The sequence below is a fragment of the Macrobrachium rosenbergii genome, chromosome 55, assembly GCF_040412425.1.
Source record: "Macrobrachium rosenbergii isolate ZJJX-2024 chromosome 55, ASM4041242v1, whole genome shotgun sequence".
Lineage (NCBI taxonomy): Eukaryota > Metazoa > Arthropoda > Malacostraca > Decapoda > Palaemonidae > Macrobrachium > Macrobrachium rosenbergii.
Window position 1 is genome coordinate 15,805,680 of NC_089795.1, and position 20,019 is coordinate 15,825,698.

Sequence of the window (20,019 nt, forward strand, 5' to 3'; positions counted from 1 at the left end):
GGACTAAGAGATTGAGGGCACTGATGTTAAGGACTAGTCCCCAAACCCCATTGATTTGGGGACCACAAACAGACGGAAGTAGAAGCCTTCTAAGTTGATGTCCTCGACTTCTTCTATGGCTCTCTTTCGAAGGAGAGAGGAGACCTCCTCCAAAAGGGCCGAATGTTTTCCAAGCTTCTTAAAAAGGCTGTCAAAATGAAGGGAGAACGGACTAAAGGGGGCTCTCCAAGAATGGAAAGGAGTAGTCCTCCCTCAGAACTTTGACAATCCGCTGTTCTGTCCCTCTGATACTACACTTCTCACAAAATTCGAGAAGACTGGCTTCCACTTGTGCATGGAGGACTTCTTCCTCATTTCTGGGCAAAGACTTGAGCTCCTCTTGATAGAATTGGCCAAGAAGAGGACACTGGAGCTGGTCCTAGACTGGAGTTTGGTTTACTCCCACGAAAGAGAAGTAGCTGGAGGAGAGACCGTCTTAGGAACAAACGCATTTGGAAGAATGCGCCAGAAGTCGACTTTTATTGGAGGTCCGACTTCCAGGCCTGAGTGACTCCTTTAGTGGAAAGGAAGCACCAAAATCACAGTTTTTAAAGTAAATTGTATTTTTCCTGTCTATACAAGCCTGAGGTCCTTTACATTAGAAATTACTTTCAGTGAAGCTGGAAACAGCTGTTGAACTTTCGAACAAGGTTGTTAGGCAGTTAACTACTGCCCAGGAGGCGGGAGTCCCACCTGCCCGGATGTAAACATTCCAATTTGCCTTTCGGCCCAGGTGTCAGATTGAGGGGTGGCATGAGGTGGACATGAAATGTAATGTAAACGACCTCAGGTTTGTAAAGTTAGGAAAAATACAATTTACTTTAAAAAATTTATTTGTTCTGACACGATATACAAACTGCAGGTCCTTTACATTAGGAAGACTCACTGGTTGGAGGGAGGAATCTGAATGAGTCACTATGAACTGACTGGAGTTCACTATACCTTGTGTTCCCTTCCTGGTCGATAGAGCGAGGAAGGGAAAACTGCCTTTGACAAAACGATCGGGTTGTAAGAAACGCGAGATCAATTGTCAGACTTCTGGGTCTCTCCGCATGAATGAGGAAATGTCAGCAGAGGCAAAGTAGGCTAGGATGAACCTTGATAGTTGGTGACATTTACAAGCATTGGGTGTGTCTTATTGTTGGGATTTCCTTCCTCCTCTTGCTAGTGGAAGGAGCGGGTTTGCTTCTATGGTCCTGAAAGGAAATAGAATGGAAGCTCGAGTTGTATGCTTACATGTATCGACCACCAGATCCAGCATGTTGCGGCACGTCTGCTCCCTGCCCGTAGGAAGTGAGCCAAGATGAGGAGAAGGAAGAGAGGCCAGTCACTCAGCATCAATTCTCCCATCCACAACAGTACATCTTAGGCAAGACGCAACCTGTCCTGTTAGAGGAGCCGGGTAAGCTACACGTGTTGAGCAGCCACCAAAGGACCCAAGGAAAAGTGTCCAAGGACTTGTCGGCAATATCCCGAAGGTAGAAGAAAGTGAAGGTGGTCTGTTGGGACCACACTCCCGCCTTCAAAACCTGTGGAACCGACAAGTTCTTCCAGAATGTAAGGGATGGACCAATGCTGCAGACTTCGTGAGCTCTCGGATGAAGCATACCAGTGTCGTCTTCTCCAGCAGCAGAGTACGCTCTCCTTATCGTCTCATGAGGCCAGAAAGAAATCATGTTCTTGGACACTTCTTTCTTGGTTTAGCCAGGGCTAATGAAGAGTCATCGACACTCAGGCCGGAGATGGCGAGTTCTCTTCATGTAGCACCACAGCACTAACAGGACACAGTAGCATCTCGTCTGGGTCATTACCAACGAAGTCCTCTAGGGAGGGGATTGTGAAGTACTCGAACCGAGCGTCAGGGACCGATGGGTTCAGAGTTTTCGCTACGAAGTCCAGGACAAAATTGAGCATAACCGATCCCCATCCCCTCGAGTGTTTAACATCAGAGGAAAGTCCGTGAAGTTCGCCAACTCTCTTCACCGATACCAGGGCAAGCAGGAAGATGGTCTTTAGGGTCAGATCCCTGTCTGATGACTCTCGTAAAGGCTCGTACGGTGCACGAGTCAGGCTCCTTAGAACAAGAGTCACATCTCCTGCAGGGGGCCTGAGGTCCCTGGGTGGGCAAGACCTCTCGAAGCTTCTCATCAGTAGAGATATCTCGAAGGATGAGGAGATATATACACTTTTCAGTTGCAAGGCTAGGCCGAGTGCGGCCTGATAGCCTTTTACTACTGAAAGGGAGAGAAGCTTCTCTCGGCGAAGAAAGACAAGAAGTCCGCGACCTGCTGAACAGTAGCTCCGACCAGAGAGATACCCTGTCCATGACACCAAACACAGAAGACGGACCACTTTCCCTGGTATACTGCTGCGGAGGACTCTCTGAGGTATCCAGCCATCTCCGTTGCTGAGTGACGCAAAAAAGCCTCTTGCCCGCAGGAGATGGTGGATAACTGCCAGCTGTGAAGACACAGGTACTGCATTGCCAGGTAATACTGCTGGACGTGGGGTTGACACAGCAGGTTGGCCCAAGGGGGGGGACCTCTCTAAGCGCCTTGAAAAGGAGAGCTAGCAGGTCGGGATATCAAACGGCCTGAGGCCATTTGGCGGCCACCAGAATTATTCTGAGATTCAGGGTGATCATCACTTGGCTGATCACCCTGCGAATCAGACAGAACGAAGGAAAGGTGTAGATGTCGAGATTGTTCCACGGATGTTGGAATGCGTCCTCCACAGTGGCCCATGGATCCAGCACGACAGAGCAGAAGACCTGAAGTTTTCTGTTGTGCTGGGTGGCGAACAGATCGATGACTGGACACCCCCACAGGTCAAACAACCTTTCTGCGGCTTTCGGGTGAAGGGACCACTCCATCCCGATCACCTGCTTCTGGCGGCTGAGCTTGTCTGCCACTACATTTCTCTTGCCTGGAATGTACCTGGCTGACAGCTCTACCGAGTGAGCCAGAGCACACTCGTGCACCTGCATTGTCAACTGGTGAAGTGAGAGGGACACTAAACCCCCCCTGCTTGTTGATGTAGTTCTTCACTGGAGGGGTGGGTAGAGCTGTCGGCTAGCATGTTGTTGGCCCAGCGTTCGACTCTCCGACTGGCCAGTGAAGAATTAGAGGAATTTATTTCTGGTGATAGAAATCCATTTCTCGTCACAATGTGGTTCGGATTCCACAATAAGCTGTAGGTCCCGTTGCTAGGTAACCAGTTGGTTCTTAGCTACGTAAAATAAGTCTAATCCTTTGGGCCAGCCCTAGCAGAGCTGGTAATCAGTTCAGTGGTCTGGATAAACTAAGATTAGTTGACTTTTGCTTGTTGACGTATGCCACGACCGTGGTATTATTGCTCATCAATACCACGGAGTGTCCCATCACTCGATCCAGGAACTCTTGGACAGCCAGGAAGGCTGCCTTGAGCTCCAGGATGTTGACGTGAAGGTGCTTGTCGTCTCAGTGCCACACCCCCGAAGTCAGCAACTACTTCAGGTGTGCGCCCCATCCCTCAGTCGATGCATCTAAGAACAGAAGCATGTCCGGAGGGGGAGTATGCAGACAGACTCCTATTAAGAGGTTCCTGTCGTCCATCCACCAGTCTAGGTCCTCTCTCACCTCTTTGGAAAGAGGAATGAGAAAGGACTGGGGATCTCGAGACTAGGACCAAAACTCCTTCAGTCTCCACTGCACAGACCGAAGGCAAAGACACCCATCAGGGGCCAGCTTCTCCAATGATGAAAAGTGACCAATGACCTGCCATTGCCGAGCAGGCTGTTCCTGTCGAGACAGAAACACCTGTGCTGCCTTCCTGAACCTGCTGATACGAGAGTCGGAAAGAAAGGCTTTCGCTGCTACTGTATCTATCAACATGTCCAGGTGCATCAAGTCCACCGTAAGCATGAAGTCGTTCTCCCTGATGGAGGCAAGGTCTCCATTGTGAACCGAGTCTGGCGAACGAAACAGTTCAGGAGAGAGAGGTCTATGACAGGTCCCCAACCCCCCATGGATTTCTCTACAAGCAAGATCTGGCTGTAAAAGCCTGGGGACCAATCCGACACAACTTCTACAGCACCCTTGCTCAGCATGGCCTGCACTTTTTACATTAGTGCGGTGTCCTTTGGAGGTCCAGGAACGTAAGTGTGGAGACGGGTAGTATATATTCCTCCCGAAGGACATCCACTATTCAGGTCTCAGCTCCATATCGCTGCCATGTAGCCCAATGGCTTAATAGGCACCTTTGGCAGCAGCTGGGGATAATGCCGCCCCTAGCATTTCTCCTTCTTCTTCTGCCGCCCCTAGCATTTCTCCTTCTTCTTCTGCCCCTTGCCCCCTTTACCAGACTGGAAAGCAAGCTGAAAGGGGCATGATTGCCCATCCTTTTTGGAGGAAGAAGAAGGCTGGGTGTTCTAGTGGGATCCCTTTAGAGTCTGGGGAATTCTTAGGGACCAAGGAAGTGCTAGCCTGGCCTGAAGGCCGGGCTGCTGCCTGCTGGACAAGGTGGTCGCTGTCATCGTCCCGACGCTTATCCACCACAGCATCTGCCAACTCTCTAAAGAAGAGAGAGGCAGAACCCAGTAATGGTCCGTTCTGCAAGATCATTGCCAACTTGGGTCCCACAGACCTGGTGAAGTGAGAAAGAACAGCGTCTCTTCGCTTAAGAATACAGATTGGCCTACAGGTTTGCCGTCTGGTGGGTGAGGTAGGAGATGGCTCTACCTCCAGACAGGCACAGTCTCCTGAAAGTGGAGTCCTCTCCGAGTAAGACAGCGCCCGAGGAGGCAGCCACTTTGGATACTGTGAGCGACCACAGATCCAACCAGGAGACTGCCTGGAGAGCCGCCATGGTGGTGACTTCCTGGGTTGCTGCCTCTTGCTGAGAAAGGGAGATACCTTCCACAGTAAGTTGCTGCAACGAGACCTGGGTCTAGATGAACCAGGTCCGGGTCAACCTGCTTAGGCGGCAATGCCCCTTCCGTGGGTGTGTAGAATCGCTTCTGTCGAGGCAGAGGAGGGGGAAGCAACTTATCCAACCAGTTCGAACAAAGCAAATTGTCTTGCCCAGACACAAGACTATTCACTTGGTCAAGAACCCACTCAGCAAGCATGGACCACAGCAGCCCCACCAAAACCTTGGGTTCCTTCTTCAGACATCAGAAGGATTCGAGGTGCAAAGGACAATCCACAGATGAGGCCGCGGTCCCTTCACCGAGTGCAATGTCCTTTGCGAAAGTCCTCTGTATCTTGGGGGTGTCCGTGTCCTGGGGAAGAGGACCCTCAAGTCCTTCCAGGGAGCAGTCCTCCCGATCTACTCTCCTGGCAGGAGAGAAAACTTTGGCAGACCCCTGAAATCCTTCCGGCACTACGCGGGTGTACGATCTGGTCGATCTGAGAACCAACCCAGGAACGTAAGTCTTTGTAGTCGAACTCTGGGGAGACGACTCACCAAAGTTCCTCCTGTCTGACTCGCACCTCCTAAGGGAGCCCAGGAGGTTGAGAGGACAAGCAAGGAGGATCGAGCACCCCTGCCCATCTTGCTGGTGGAAACAGCAGGAGCCGCGGGCCAAGAGCAGTCACCAAACCCCAGTGATGACGGCTACTTGGGTCAAGGAGAACACTTTCGCCTCGGTGAAGTGTTATTCCGAGGAGAGCGGAGCAGTTCACACGAGTTGAGTGCCCCAGGTTGGCCACGCGAACATGACTGGGGACTGGGCGGAGTCAAATGCATGGCTGGCTGGCGAGAACTTGAGCTGTCCTCTAGACGGGTCCCAGTCTTCTTTGAGGCCGAAACCTCGCAAAGAGGCTGAGCAGGGGACCTCTTCTCTGTCTCGCCAGGTGTTTGGACTTGAGAGGTCAATGCACCTTCCTGGGAGCCTTTCTTGGCACTTGAGGAAGTGCCAGCAGGAAGAGCCGAGACACCTGCATGTCCGGGCTCTTTCTCTCGTCCTGTGCCCGCGTCGGTACAGAGAGAGGTCTCTCCAGTGCCAGTCCAGGGTGCCCAAGTTTCCTTAGAGACCCGGGTATTTGATGCGGCTCATGAACGAGTGTCCGAAACAGTGCCAGCCTTAGAAGTGGACTTCTTCAGCACGGCAACAGGTGTGCAAACTGAGGTCTGCAAGCCCTCGGCTCCTGAAATGACTGACCCAGAGGTCAACGAATCGGTTCCCTGGTCCTAACTTTGGTCCTCAGGCCAGGAAGAGCTCACGAGAGATCCCACTGCCTTCCCTGTGGAAGGAGGCAGTACCTTAGAAGTCGCAGGGAGAGACTTCTTGGGGGGGGGACGCCAGATAGACCCAGGTGATGCCTGGTAGAAATAGGGTCTGGAGCCTGGCCACTGAGAGAAGACTCTACCGCCAAACCTGAAGACAAGGTCGGGCCAAAAAAGGGAGTCTCTACTCACTCCAGGGGAAAAGATTTCCCCACCCTGGAGCGAGAAGAGGCCCCCAAGAGGATGCCCTGATCGTCCGCTCCCCAGCAGCCTTCCACACCCGACGAAGAGTGTGATGAAGAGGAAGGGGAGTCCTCACCCAAAGGAAAGGCAGCAAGGAGGGGAAGCTCGCCGGAAGGGAGAAACGATCCCAACGGGTCAGCCACCAAGGGAGTCATCGGGGGCGTATAACCCTCACGACACCTCGGCGGGCTTCCTTTGGTACTGTCTCCTCCCCTCAAACTTCACCCACTGCTCGCCAGACCAGGAACAACACTCAGAACACCGTGAAGTACATGAACACACACGCCCCCTGCAAGAAGAGCAAAGGGCATGTGGGTCCATGTCAATATTAGATTGAAAGCTATTACACTTCTTACCGCCCACCCCAGGGCACACACACTGGGAGAAGGCAGGCTGACAAGGTTTATCAAAGGCTTTCATACTAGCAAATAACAAGAAAAACATCCCACAGGGGAAAACCAGCACTACGGAAGTCAGGGCAGAGAACGAAGAAATATGCCCACACCCGATAATGGCCGAAAGCAAACTGGAATGTTTACATCCAGGCAGGCAGGACTCCTGCCTCCCAGATGGTAGTTAACCCTTAAACGCCTATTGGACGTATCATACGTTGACTAAAATTGTCTGTTGGGTGCCGAGTGGACGTACCGTACGTAGACAACAAAAAATTTCAACCTTCGGTCAACTTTCACTCGACCGAAATGGTAAAAAAATGCAATTTTAAGCTAAAACTCTTATGATCTAGTAATATTCAATCATTTACCTTCATTTTGCAACAACATGGAAGTCTCTAGCACAATATTTCGATTTATGGTCAATTTTTGAAAAAAACTTTTATCTTACGCACGGGCGGTAACTCAGCCGAAAATTTCATAAATTCTTTCGTCATTTTGTCGTAATTTTTGCACTGTTCTATATTAGCCATTACATAAAGTTTTATATATGAAAATGTGCGCAAATTCATGTACAATACAGCAGAATACAACCCATGGTTGTAGCTTTTATCAGTTTGGAAATATTTTCATATAAATCACGATAACTGCCAAAATTTCAACCTTCGGGTCAACTTTGACTCGACCGAAATGGTAAAAAAATGCAATTTTAAGCTAAAACTCTACGATCTAGTAATATTCAATCATTTACCTTCATTTTGCAACAAATTGGAAGTCTCTAGCACAATATTTCGATTTATGGTGAATTTCTGAAAAAATTTTCCCTACGTCCGCGCCAGAAATTCTTTAAATCACGTTGTCGTAATGTTTGCACTGTTTTATATTAGTCGTTACATAAAGTTTTATATATGGAATGTGCGCAATTTCATGTAGAATACAACAGAAAATAACTCATGGTTGTAGCTTTTATCAGTTTTGAAATATTTTCATATAAATCACGATAACTGCCAAAATTTCAAGCTCGGGTCAACTTTAACTCGACCGAAATGGTAAAAACGCAATTATAAGCTAAAACTCTTACATTCTAGTAATATTCAATCATGTACCTTCATTTTGCAACAAACTGGAAGTCTCTAGCACAATATTTCGATTTATGGTGAATTTCTGAAAAAAATTTTTCCCTTACGTCTGCGCTGTGTAATTCGGCCAACATCTCAGAAATTCTTTTGTCATGTTGTCGTAATGTTTGCATCGTTTACATTAGTCGTTACATAAAGTTTTATATATGAAAATGTGCGCAATTTCATGTAGAATACAACAGAAAATAACTCATGGTTGTAGCTTTTATCAGTTTTGAAATATTTTCACATAAATCACGATAACTGCAAAATTTCAACCTTCGGTCAACTTTAAATCGACCAAAATGGTAAAAAAACGCAATTGTAAGATAAAACTCTTACATTCTAGTAATATTCAATCGTTTAACTTCATTTTGCAATAAAGTGGAAGTCTCTAGCACAATATTTCGATTTATGGTGAATTTTTAAAAACATTTTCCTTACGCCTGCGTGATAACTTTCGGCGAACATCTCAGAAATTCTTTCGTCTCGTTGTCGTAATATTTGCACTGCTTTATATTAGTCGTTACATAAAGTTTTATATATGAAAATGTGCGCAATTTTATGTACAATACAACAAAAATAACTCATGGTTTTAGCTTTTATCAGTTTTGAAATATTTCCATATAAATCACGATAAATAGAAAAATTCAACTTTCGGTCAACTTTAACTCGACCGAAATGGTGAAAAACTGCAATTGTAAGCTAAAACACTTACAGTCTAGTAATATTCAATCAATTAGCTTCATTTTTCAACAAACAGGAAGTCTCTAGCACAATATTTCGATTTATGGTGAATTTTTGAAAAAAACTTTTTTACGTCCACGCGTTATTTAATTCATGCATCATTTTGTGATAATATTTTCTCTGTGTTGCTTTGATCGTTTTAAAATTTGTTATATACCAAAATCATCGCAATTTAGTGTACAATACAACTAAAAAAAATTTAACTCATTACCTTTAACCGTTTTGCTTACAGCGCGATTTGTATACAATTATATACGATTTTTTTTTTTCACTGTCATATATTCCAATATTTTATATGATAATGATATTCTTTTTCATTTCTGATGGTTGCATACTAAACTTCAGGCAATGACAAAAAAAGGAGCCAAAATGAACTCTTAATCTTAAAAACTAAGCGTGCTATGATTTTTTGAAAAACTTTTTCCGCTTGGGCGCTAACTCACCGAACGCCGCCGGCATACGGGAGACGTTTTTGTAAATAGGGCTTCGGCGTTAAAGGGTTAACTGCCTAACCACCTTGTTCAAAAGTTCAACAGCCATTTCCAGCTTTGCTGAAAGTAATTCCTAATGTAAGAGACCGGTGGTTTGTATACCATGTCGGAATAATCTCTTTCTTCAAAACCCCCATAGAGGAAAGAACTGCAAGTTCAAGAGAGCCATCCCTGATGGTCTTGTCCACACGAAAAAAGACTCCTAGTCAGTCCAAGGCGAAGTCTCCAACTAAATCATTGGCATCTTAAATCATCTTGGCTAGTGCTCTCACCATCCAGTCCAAGAAACCAAAAACTTCAAGAAACTCAAAGAGGTCAAGTTCTGAGGACAAAAAACAATTTTTGCTGATGAAAACGTAGAGCATCCGGAAGGAGGAGCTTCCCCGGTGTTGTAATAAAGAAAACTCCTAACGATTAAGGCGAGGGAAGAAAGACGAAGGAAGCCTTACCTCATACCCTCTTAGCAGAAAGCCAAACTTTAATCTCCTTGAGTGCCTTCCTAGAAGACAAGGAAAGCATTGTGGGGGTGCTAGGTCTGCCATCTGGATGGCTCCTCATTGGGAAGATCAAGGTAGGTGAGACAGGGCTTGCTAGAGCAAAAAAAGAAAAAAAGGGGGGGTAAAAGAGCTCGCCCACAAATACTGAAGGAGAGCTTCACAGACTAGGAGACCCGCAGTCAGAAATGGGCGCTTGGCGCTCTGAGCAGGAGATTGGCACTGAAGAGTTCGCACTGGGGGCTTGGGAGCTGGCGCTGGGAGCTTGGGAGCTGGAGCCAGGAGCTAGGAAGCAGGTGCTGGGCGCTTGGCAACTGGCGGCGAGAGCTCGGAAACCAGTGGTGGACACTCAGGAGCTGGTGACGGGCACTCATGAAAAGATGGGCGCTTGAACAAAGACAACAGGTGCCTGAGAGGGATCGTTGGGCACTTGGGAGCCAAAATCTTGCGCCCAACAGAAGTACACTCAGGAGAGAAAAATTCTGGCTGTCCCATGCGCTGCAGGACGGTTGAAGGCTGCACCCAGCTCCTAAAACTGCTAACTGGGCAGCGAAGAAGAGCTGTCAGCATTGCCTGCGAGCCTCTTCAATGGATGAGACGAATCTAGAAAGTACTTGCAGTGCTTCAAGTCCAGGCTGGAGTCTAGAGAGTCAGATGATAACTGAAGCACATCCGAGACGCCTTTCCAGCGGCTGCCTGTCGAAACCTGGGATATATGTGCAACAGGTTCGATTGAGGGGCAGCAACCCTAAGGCAAACTCCACCGTCCTCCCTTGGCCTTCGGCATGTCTTCTCCCAGGTTCAGGGGAACAGGGCAGAGACGTTCATCTAGGAGAACTGGCAGGACAAGAAGCCACCTCCTCCACTTGCATAACACTCTCCTGTCATGATGCCTTTCCAGTGGCTGTCTGCTAATACATGGGAACACGCAACAGGTTTGAGTGAGGGGGCAGCTATGGGTGGGCCAACCCCATCGGCCTACATTGGAATTTTGGTATGTCTTCTCCCAGGTTAAGGGGAGTATGTCAGTGACCTTGGTCCAGGAGAACTCAAGGGATGAGTAGCCACCTCCTCTAATTAACTGTACTCACCACCAGGCTAAAATATTGTTAAACCTAGACTCGAGACTGGCAATGGTAAGGGTCAGAAGTAAGGGAGTAGGTGGATTAAAAGTAGGAGGGCTAGCAGGAGGAGAAAAAGTGGGAAAGGGGTAAGAAGGAAGAGCAGGGTTATCTTCTAACCTAGGCTTAGCTATGAGAAGCACATTTCTCGGCGCTAGAGGCCACATTCTTCTTCTTATCACTTCTTGGTGCTAGAGGTTGCATTCTTCTTCCTATCACTAACTTCTCTAGGTGAGATTTCAGTACCTTCCACTTAAGCTCACTTGGTGCCTGGCGCTTGAGAGCGGGCGTTGGGCGCTCGGTAGCTGGAGCCAGGTGCTCAGGCAAACTTTACATTCATCACCAGTTCCTCCTTGCTACATTATTGCACCCTACACTTACTGAAAAATATATGTCTCCTTACTACAAGGGTCATATGAAGATTTGATCAATCTATTTTGTGCCTTTGCAATAGTACTGAAAACTAGACGAACTTGAATCGGACAGAATAACAACAAAAACTGGAAAACTGATCCTGAAAGCTATCTAAGCTTGAAGGCTACTCAAAATAAGCAGTATCACTTCAACAAAATCCAGCCATACAACCAAAAATCAGTAAACTAAAGCTGAAGCAAACCCCCGATGTCACTCGAGAGACGGCAGAAACAGAATGAGATTTTCTGCCAAGTCATTTCCAGTACTCCTGTTAGTGGGCGGGGCTTGTCACCTACACTAAAAGAAAGGTGTATCTGCGATTTTTTAAATAAAGGCTGCTCAAGTTGAAACTACAGCTATGTAATTACTTGGTAAGTTCTTTGAAAACTCAAGTTTAATTAATGAGAGTTTGAACGGCAAAAGTCGGGTAGAGTCATGAGAGACATCTGGACTCGATGGCAGCTGGAAGCAAAGTGGTGTGCAGACTGACAGGTGGGTGGAGCTTCCCCTGCCTGTTGGTACCTTACTACCCTGTCAATAAGTTGAATGGCCATTCCCGCTTGCATTACAAGTCTCAAAACAGTGACCCTGGCTATTTTATATTCATTATTGCAGTTCCAGTCATCAGCGGAGTTTTTTTAATATATATTAATGGAAAATATATCAGCGGATTTTCTGGAAAATTCTAGAAAAATCGCGATTATGAACACCCAAAATTTCTTATTAAATCCAATAAAATATTAATAATAAATAGTATTTCCTAGTCTAACAACAACAAAATAAGCATAAAATAGCAAAAAAACATATTTGCACTTGTAACTCCTATGACAAAAAAAAAAGAACCACCTGGGAAGTGATGCCTATACAGTACCGCATGTTCCATTGTTGGGAAAACACAAAGCATACCATCTCGGTGACTAAGTGCGTTGTAACACAGGCTTTGATGGGTGCATGGAAGGGAGACGACAAATCACAGCTTCCCGATTTCTAATCGGGCCTGTGATTGGTGCTTAGATGATGCTCAGAAATTAAAGCATCTCCCCTTGTCTCTCTCTCTTGGCCACTTACAATTTGTAAGATGGTTTACTTTATGCTGTGCTGTGTGACTTTTTTTTGTGGTTTTTGTTGAACTTTGCTTCAATTTTCACCCCTGCAATGGCTTCCCATGCTGCTTCTTCCAAGGCTGGTACTGAGCATTTCAAACGCCATTGAAGAATGATGACGATCGCTGAAAAGGTGAAACTTCTCGATATGTTGAAGGAAGGGAGAAAGATTGCGGCTTTAGCCCGCCATTTTGGCGTGAACTAATCCACCACTGTTACATCTAGTGTTTCCCAGGCGATTGGGAAGACAGCTGCCATCACCTTTAACAAGTCGGCGAAGAGAGTGGTTCTTCTCTTCCAGAATAAAACATCGCGTCCGTCAATTATCCAAACTTATCCAATTATGGAAGCTGCTTTGGATGTATGGATAGCCGAAGAATTTTCTGCAATACAAGAACATAGCAAAAACTCCCTTGAATGCCGAACATTATCCAAACAAAGGTTAGTGAGTTTTAGGTTTGTGGTGCTAAGGAACCAGAGGACTACAGTGGTGATCGGAGAAGCAGAAGAAGATGAAGATTACTTTTAGAAGATCCGCAACCAGGGACATCCAGTGATTCAATAAAGAAACTGCAATTTTCTGCTAGCAAAGGGTGGTTTGTGTTTCAGAAATGCTACAGCCTTAGAAAGCACTGCGTTTGCATGGCGAGGCTGATGCAAGTGCTGACACGGTCGCTGCTGAAACATACATCAATGAAACCTTCAAGAAGATTATCTCTGAAGGTGGATATCAGCCGAACAAGTTTTTAATATGGATCAGACAGGCTTGTTTTAGAAAAATGTCCTCACAAACTTTCCTGTTCAAAGAGGGAAGCAAAAGCCTCTGGCTTTAAAGCATACAAGGATCGTGTGACCCTCGAGATGTGTGGCAATTGCGGGATTTTTATTAAAGCCAGGACTTATTTACAAGTCTAAAAACCCAATTGGCTTTAAAAACAAAAACAAGAATCTGCTATTGTACACTGGATGCACAATCCAAAGGCCTGATAACGAAGATACTGACCTCCGACTGGGTCCACCAGTGTTTTATCATAATGTAAGTGAAGGTGTACCTAGCAGAAAAGGGCATGCCATTCAAAGTCCTTCTCATTATGGATAATGCTGGTGGCCATGCTACTGATCTGTTGTATTTAGGGGTTCAGGTTGAGTTCCTACCGCCCAACAAAACGTCACTTATTCAGCCAATAGACCAGAGGGTTATCAGGGAGTTCAAGGCCCTATACAGGAGGAACGCCCTGGCGAACCTGGTTGCTTCAGTGGATGCAGCCCAAGAAGACGCGATTTCAACTTTTAAGGCATACTGGCGGCAGTGCACAATTGCTACGTGCCTCCAAAATATCCACATAAGGCATTGGAAGAAATGAAGCCTGCCACCATTAACGCCAGCTGGAAGAAGTTGTGGCCGAGGTTGTTTACAACGACAAAGGATTTCTTCTCCGAAATCCAACACTCAGCAGTACAGAAAGCTGTGCAGTTGTTTCGATTTGGAGGTGAGGGCTTTGCAGACATGACCACAAACGCCGACGAATGTTTCTAGACTGATTTTCCCAGCCGCTAACTGACGAAGACCTGGAAGAGTTGGGGTCAGCGAAAGGAGAAGAAGCAGCAGCGCTGCAAGAAACAGAAGTTGTCTCCCAAACTGGCTTGACTTTGGAACGGTTCGCCAGGTTCTGCAACCTGGCTAAGGAACTGCAAGATTGGTCGCAGGAATGGGACGTACCGATATGGTTCGATCGGTTCAATTCTGCAACATGGTCAATGACGTCATGGGCCCCTACAAGATGCTCTTTGACTGGAAAAGAAGCAGCGGCAGAAACTGCCAATCACAATTTTTTTTGCAGCCTCTTAAAAAAAGAGCCAGTTCCTCTGCTTACTACAGTTACACCTTCAAAAACCGCGGAAGAAGTGGAAGAGGTGCCCCAGGAAATAGCACCGCCATCTGAAGAGACGTAAAATACAATCATTGACTGTGCAGTAAAAGTCATCATCACCTTCATCGTCATCATTTTTACTGTGCAGCAAATTCATCACCATCTTCATTCAAGTTTTACGTCAACTTCTTTCGTGGTGAGTACAGTAACAATCTTTATTTTTTTTTAATCTTAAGTGTTACTGTACTGTATTACATGTACTACAGTACAGTAACATGATACTGTATTGTATTACTGTATATATTATTACTGTATGTATACTGTATTTTTTAAAATTTAAAGCTTGCCGATCACGTCATATACTATAGCTACTTTACCACAGTAATTTAGCTCCTGTTATATGGTACTGTAAACTTACCTACCAAATTCATATTGCTTAATAGTTGTCCCTGTTATTAATAGAGTAAAAGGTGGGTTGTTAAGAGTACAGGGAGGGTTTTAAAAAGTCCAAATACACGTTAAATAATTAAATAAATATGCTGTCCGTACTTCGCGGAATTTCAATTATCGCAGCCGGTCTTGGAACCCATCTCCCGCGATAAACGAGGGGTCACTATAAATCCTATGTAAAGAATGAAGGTTTGTATTTGTGTAGGAACAAATGTTACTTTATCAGCTGTGTATTACAGTACTGGCAATTTTCTTTATGATGTTTCATTCTGATATGCCACATATTTATTTGTCCATTTAGTATGAAGACTCACTTAGTTTCATAATCCACATCTTATCCACACCATAATTTTCACATCTCTTTCACAGTCATTTCTCATACTTATCATTTTCAATTTCATCCTTTCAGATTTTAAAGACTTTTATGTATGTTTATGAATGTTTGTGTATGAGCATCTGTGTCCAAAATAAAGCTTTTGAATTTGAATATGACTCTCTCTCGGCACCCCAAACAAGGACAGCAGATCAGGGAACTACTCAGTGTACAGCTAACAGGAACTACGAGTCATCCTGAGACACAGGGTGATAAAGACACTACTGATCACTCAAGGAATCAGGCTGAATGGCAGAAAGGTGTAATGTCAATATTGTCTCAACATTTGAAGGAGTTTTTCAATGCAGCACAGGAAGCTAGAACAGGGAGAAGAACAATGGGCACTTCTGTTTAGCTTTATCACATACACATAAATCACCAGAATTCTGGGGAGCAGAACTGGAGCTTCCTGTTTAGCTAAGTAGCAAACAGATCAATGACCAGTATTCCCCAAATCTCAGTCTCTCCACTATCATGGGGTGTACGGACCATTCCTCCCTACCACCTAACCCTGGAGGTTAAGCTGATTTGCTAGGGCATTCCACCTGTTGGGGGTGTTCCTGGCAAACTGCCCATTGGCATGGAAACCATTCACTTGTGCATCTGCCTTGCCAGCTGAGAGAGAGAGAGAGAGAGAGAGAGAGAGAGAGAGAGACTCTCCCTTCCTGCTTCCTGACATATGACACTATCGTGGTGGTGTTCCTCATCAGCACTACTGAATGACCTACCAATGGTTCCTGGAATGAATGCAGGGATAGTAATGCTATTTGGATTTCAGGAACACTTATACACAGATGAAGTTTGCCCTTTCGTCCACACACCTGAAATGAATGACCATTCAAGGGTATGTACCCCAACACTCCTTTGAAGCATCTGAAAACAGGCACATTTCCAGAGAGGGAAGAGCTCAATAGGGCTCCCACTGGGTGGTTCCTGTTGTCCAGCCACCATGTTTGGTCCTCTCTGATATCCCTGCTCAAAGGCACGAGATGAGTGGGAGGATCACTTGGGGCTGACCAGTTCTGCTTCACTAAAGAAAGTGAAGGTGGAGACACCATTGCAGAATGAGCTTCTCCAATGATGACAGAGGGGCAAAGACCCCTGCAAACGCCAAGATGGTTGTTCTTGCCAAGGACAGAAACTACGCTACCGACTCACTGAGCTTCCCACATAAGAGTTGAAAGAGCAAAGTCTAAACTGCTGCTGTATCTATGAACATGCCCAAGTTCTTTGCCTGTTGCCTGGGGATGAGCTCCAACTTCTCCAAGGTTACCAAATTCTCCTACTTCTCCCAATTACCACATCCTCAGTTCATGGCAAAATGAAAGGAAGTGGCCTCTGTTCTGGAACATCTGCATCTCAGAGGATTCCAAAACCAACCAATCATCCAGGTAACACAGCAAGTAAATAAATTGTGAGTGGGTCCACAGTGACACCAAGGTCAATGTTGTGCTCCTCATAAGCCCTGCAACAGCACACAATAGCTCTCCAACCTTCCTGAATGTACCCCTTCTCAGCTGAGACAGCAGTGGGCAAACCAAAAGAGAAAGGAGAATTTAGAGACAGGGAGGAGGAAGTGGTAAGCTAACATGACTCATCCTTCTCCTCCACTGAGACCTTCACAACTGCTGTAGCTCCTACTCCTACAAAGGAGCATTAGGCTAACAGTAGGAATCCACCTAAACACCGAGGGCATGAAGGACCGCATACACTCACTCACGCCACTCACACCTCCCTTATGCACACTTTTCCTTGATAGGTGATTGTACACAAATCACTCAAATACACAAGTTCCAACTTAGCAGCCGGCACAAACGCAACAAGACATCCTCATTTGACAGCAGTTGAAGAAAAAGTATTTGGTGGCACCGCCACTCAATCCCCTTTAATCACCAGTTAACTTTCTTGTTAACAAGTTTCAAAGACTGACTCCAGTTCCCCTGTGGCAATGGTTTGTGTTTCCATAGAAACAAATGTTTTTGTTGCCATCTCGGAGTGTTAGTTAATAAATTTGTTATCAAGCTTCAAAAACCAGACCAGCTTTTGTGAAGGGAGCCTACAGCCTATTCACATAAATGAAGACAGTGCTTTGTATTCTATAGGCCTAGCTGGAACAAAGGGATATTTTACACCTGCAATATCCATACTGGTAAAACTGAACACTACTACTGCAGCCTGATTCCCAATGGTCACCAGCTAAAATATTTATGGCCTTTTGCTTATGCTTTTGCTTATGTTTTATATTTACCTTGTTCTGTTTACATTTTTAACATTCATCCCCAAGAGCGGGTACTAAACATGGCACCCATTTTGCACGTAGGCTAAGCTGGTGGTTACTGAACCACAGAGGGCGGTAGTTATCTTCAGTTTAACCCCATTTTGAACTACCCTATACCTGGTCCACTACATATTTCATAGATGCCCCTGTATGTTACACTAACATGCGTTATTCCTAATAGTCTGTACATAGTCTATTCAATTAGGGTAAGAGACCCTTCGGCTATCAACTGAAAGGAAGTCCTTCGGTTAATCTGACTAGATCCTTCATAGACTGTCAACCTAATCATCCCAAGAGCATGGATAGGCCTACAGTAGATATACCTCGAAAAGAGCACCAAAGAGAAAGCGAGTTATCAGTCTACCGCAGCCTGACCTAGGCTACACAAAAGCATCTCAAAAACGTGAATTCGAGAGCACAAATACTTCTTTGTTTAAAATCTACCTTCTGTGGAAACAAATTGGTCACCTAAAATGATTTATTACAATATAGGTCTTTTCAAACATCCTCTGACATAAAACTTAGACCTTACTTTGATAATTTTTGGGCGAAGGCCCTTTGGCCTGACGCCATCTTCCTCCTGTTGTGTTGTTTCCCGTGTGTTCGTTTTCTGTTCTTGACATTTCCCATGTTGTTTTGGGACCATTTCTTATACTATATTCTATTGTGCTCAATATAGATAATAATTAAAGTAGTATTATACTATTTTATTTTAATTTTAAAAATTAAAAAATTATTTTTAAAACTATTGCATGACCTTTTGATATATAACGAAGGTTTTCTTCACTACCTCTAAGAAAATGTGCGAGAAACATATCCAACATGCTCTAATGAGTCAACGCGTGGTTGAGATCGGTTAGCTTCGAATGATATATTTTTTTCTTGTTTTTCCTAAATGTGGGCGTGGTTCTAAGGGGGATTGGTGAGGCTGTAGAAACCATTCTAGAGTATGGAACATAACTGAGTGTAATTACAACGAAGATGAATTGGGTAGACATTCTAACATGAAACAAATGTTGTCGAATATGGAATAGTGAGGGATAAAATTTGAAAACAGCTATAAACAAAAATCCGACCGGCCAATGAAGAATTAGAGGGATTTATTTCTGGTGATAGAAATTCATTTTTCTCGCTATAATGCGGTTCGGATTCCACAATAAGCTGTAGGTCCCCTTGCTAGGTAACCAATTGGTTGTTAGCCACGTAAAATGAATCTAATCCTTCGGGCCAGCCCTAGGAGAGCTGTTAATCAGCTCAGTGGTCTGGTTAAACTAAGGTATACTTTATAAAAAAAAAATTTAATGCTATAAAAAAACTGAATGACCATAATGCTAATCCTTATGAATGATCTGCTAGAAATGGAATTCAGACACAAGACTTAAGTAGTCCAAAGGCATGTTTGCTTATCCAACAAACAAAGTTTCCTTGTCATAGCCAAGCGGAGAAAGGTACTTGTGTCACCGCTCCCTTATATGATAACAAATGATTATAATGTTTGATTGAAATCATCATTATCAAGTTCATTTAACGTGAAGGATACAAATGACAATCGATATTTAAATGCATGTTATTATCTGTGCGAGAACTTACTCTTTTCGCAAATGAAGTTCATTTCTAGCTCCTCCGTAATGGTTAGCAGGTGACAAATAATTTGTTTGCTCGGAATAGTGCAATGCAGCAATCCCTTTAGCATCAGGCTATGTGTGTATTGTCTTTTTCTTTCTTTATCTGTCTCATTTGGAACATAAATATGCTTGTTTATTTGCACATGGAGAACTGCATATGATATCACAACTCGACCGGAAAACAGAAAAAAAAATCGCCTCTCATTAAAACACACACACACACACACACACACACACACACACACACAGAGAGAGCTAGAGAGAGAGAGAGAGAGAGAGAGAGAGAGAGAGAGAGAGACGAAAAAACAAGTCGCCAACAAAATCCTTTAACGAAATTTCTCACGAACAAATTGATGCTGTTATCTGAATCCTACTAGGGTACATCGGGTCCTCACGGCTTCTGAGAGTTTATGACATTTACTGTATGTAAATGGAATTTGTTCCAATGACGATCATGTTTCTTCATATAATTAATGTTCCTCAGTCTACGTTACGTTAAAATGAAGTGACCCTGTAAGTAAATTATGCACGGGATTCTAGAAAGGAATTGAACTATTAGCTGGTTCTTCGCCGCGTGCCGGGCATAGCAAGTAGCATATGTGTACACGGCTGTAAATAAGAGCACTATGTGGGAGCCTTCCGATTCCGAACCTGGTATCTAAACTTGGGTTTAGCTGTGAAGCTTGGAAGGTTACTGGGGGCTCACATGGCCATCGTTAGTCCGTTTATCAGCTTCTAAATATAAATGATTTCTTTCTCTTTGTAACTTCTAATTTCATATTAACATATTTAGAAAATATCCTCACGAAATATATTTATTAAAAAGCTACTCTTGCTCTTTTTAATGTCATTTCCTGATAAACAGAGCCCTTAGAGTAACACATAAGCGTATTAAAGATTGAGGAACAATTGAACAGTTTCCACTAATTCTGCCTTTTATATATATATATATATATATATATATATATATATATATATATATATATAAACTTTATCACTTACACAATTGTTCTGTGCATTAATACAATTACTAACAAGACTTCATTGAAACTG

At 44.5% G+C, this 20,019-nt stretch overlaps 1 protein-coding gene across 36 annotated transcripts in view; it reads right to left on the reverse strand.

Moving 5' to 3' along the window:
* Window positions 1-17,959, reverse strand: part of Zir (Zizimin-related) — a 582,703-nt gene extending 564,744 nt beyond the window's left edge. For all 36 annotated transcript variants that reach the window (XR_010852045.1, XR_010852043.1, XR_010852042.1 and 33 more), the window contains exon 1: window positions 17,874-17,959. Coding sequence is in view for 14 of the 36 variants with exons in the window: in XM_067098450.1 (XP_066954551.1) it covers window positions 17,874-17,914 (41 nt within the window). In the remaining 22 variants the exon portion in view is untranslated. The remainder of the gene's footprint in view (window positions 1-17,873) is intronic.
* Between the last annotated feature and the right edge of the window lie 2,060 nt (window positions 17,960-20,019).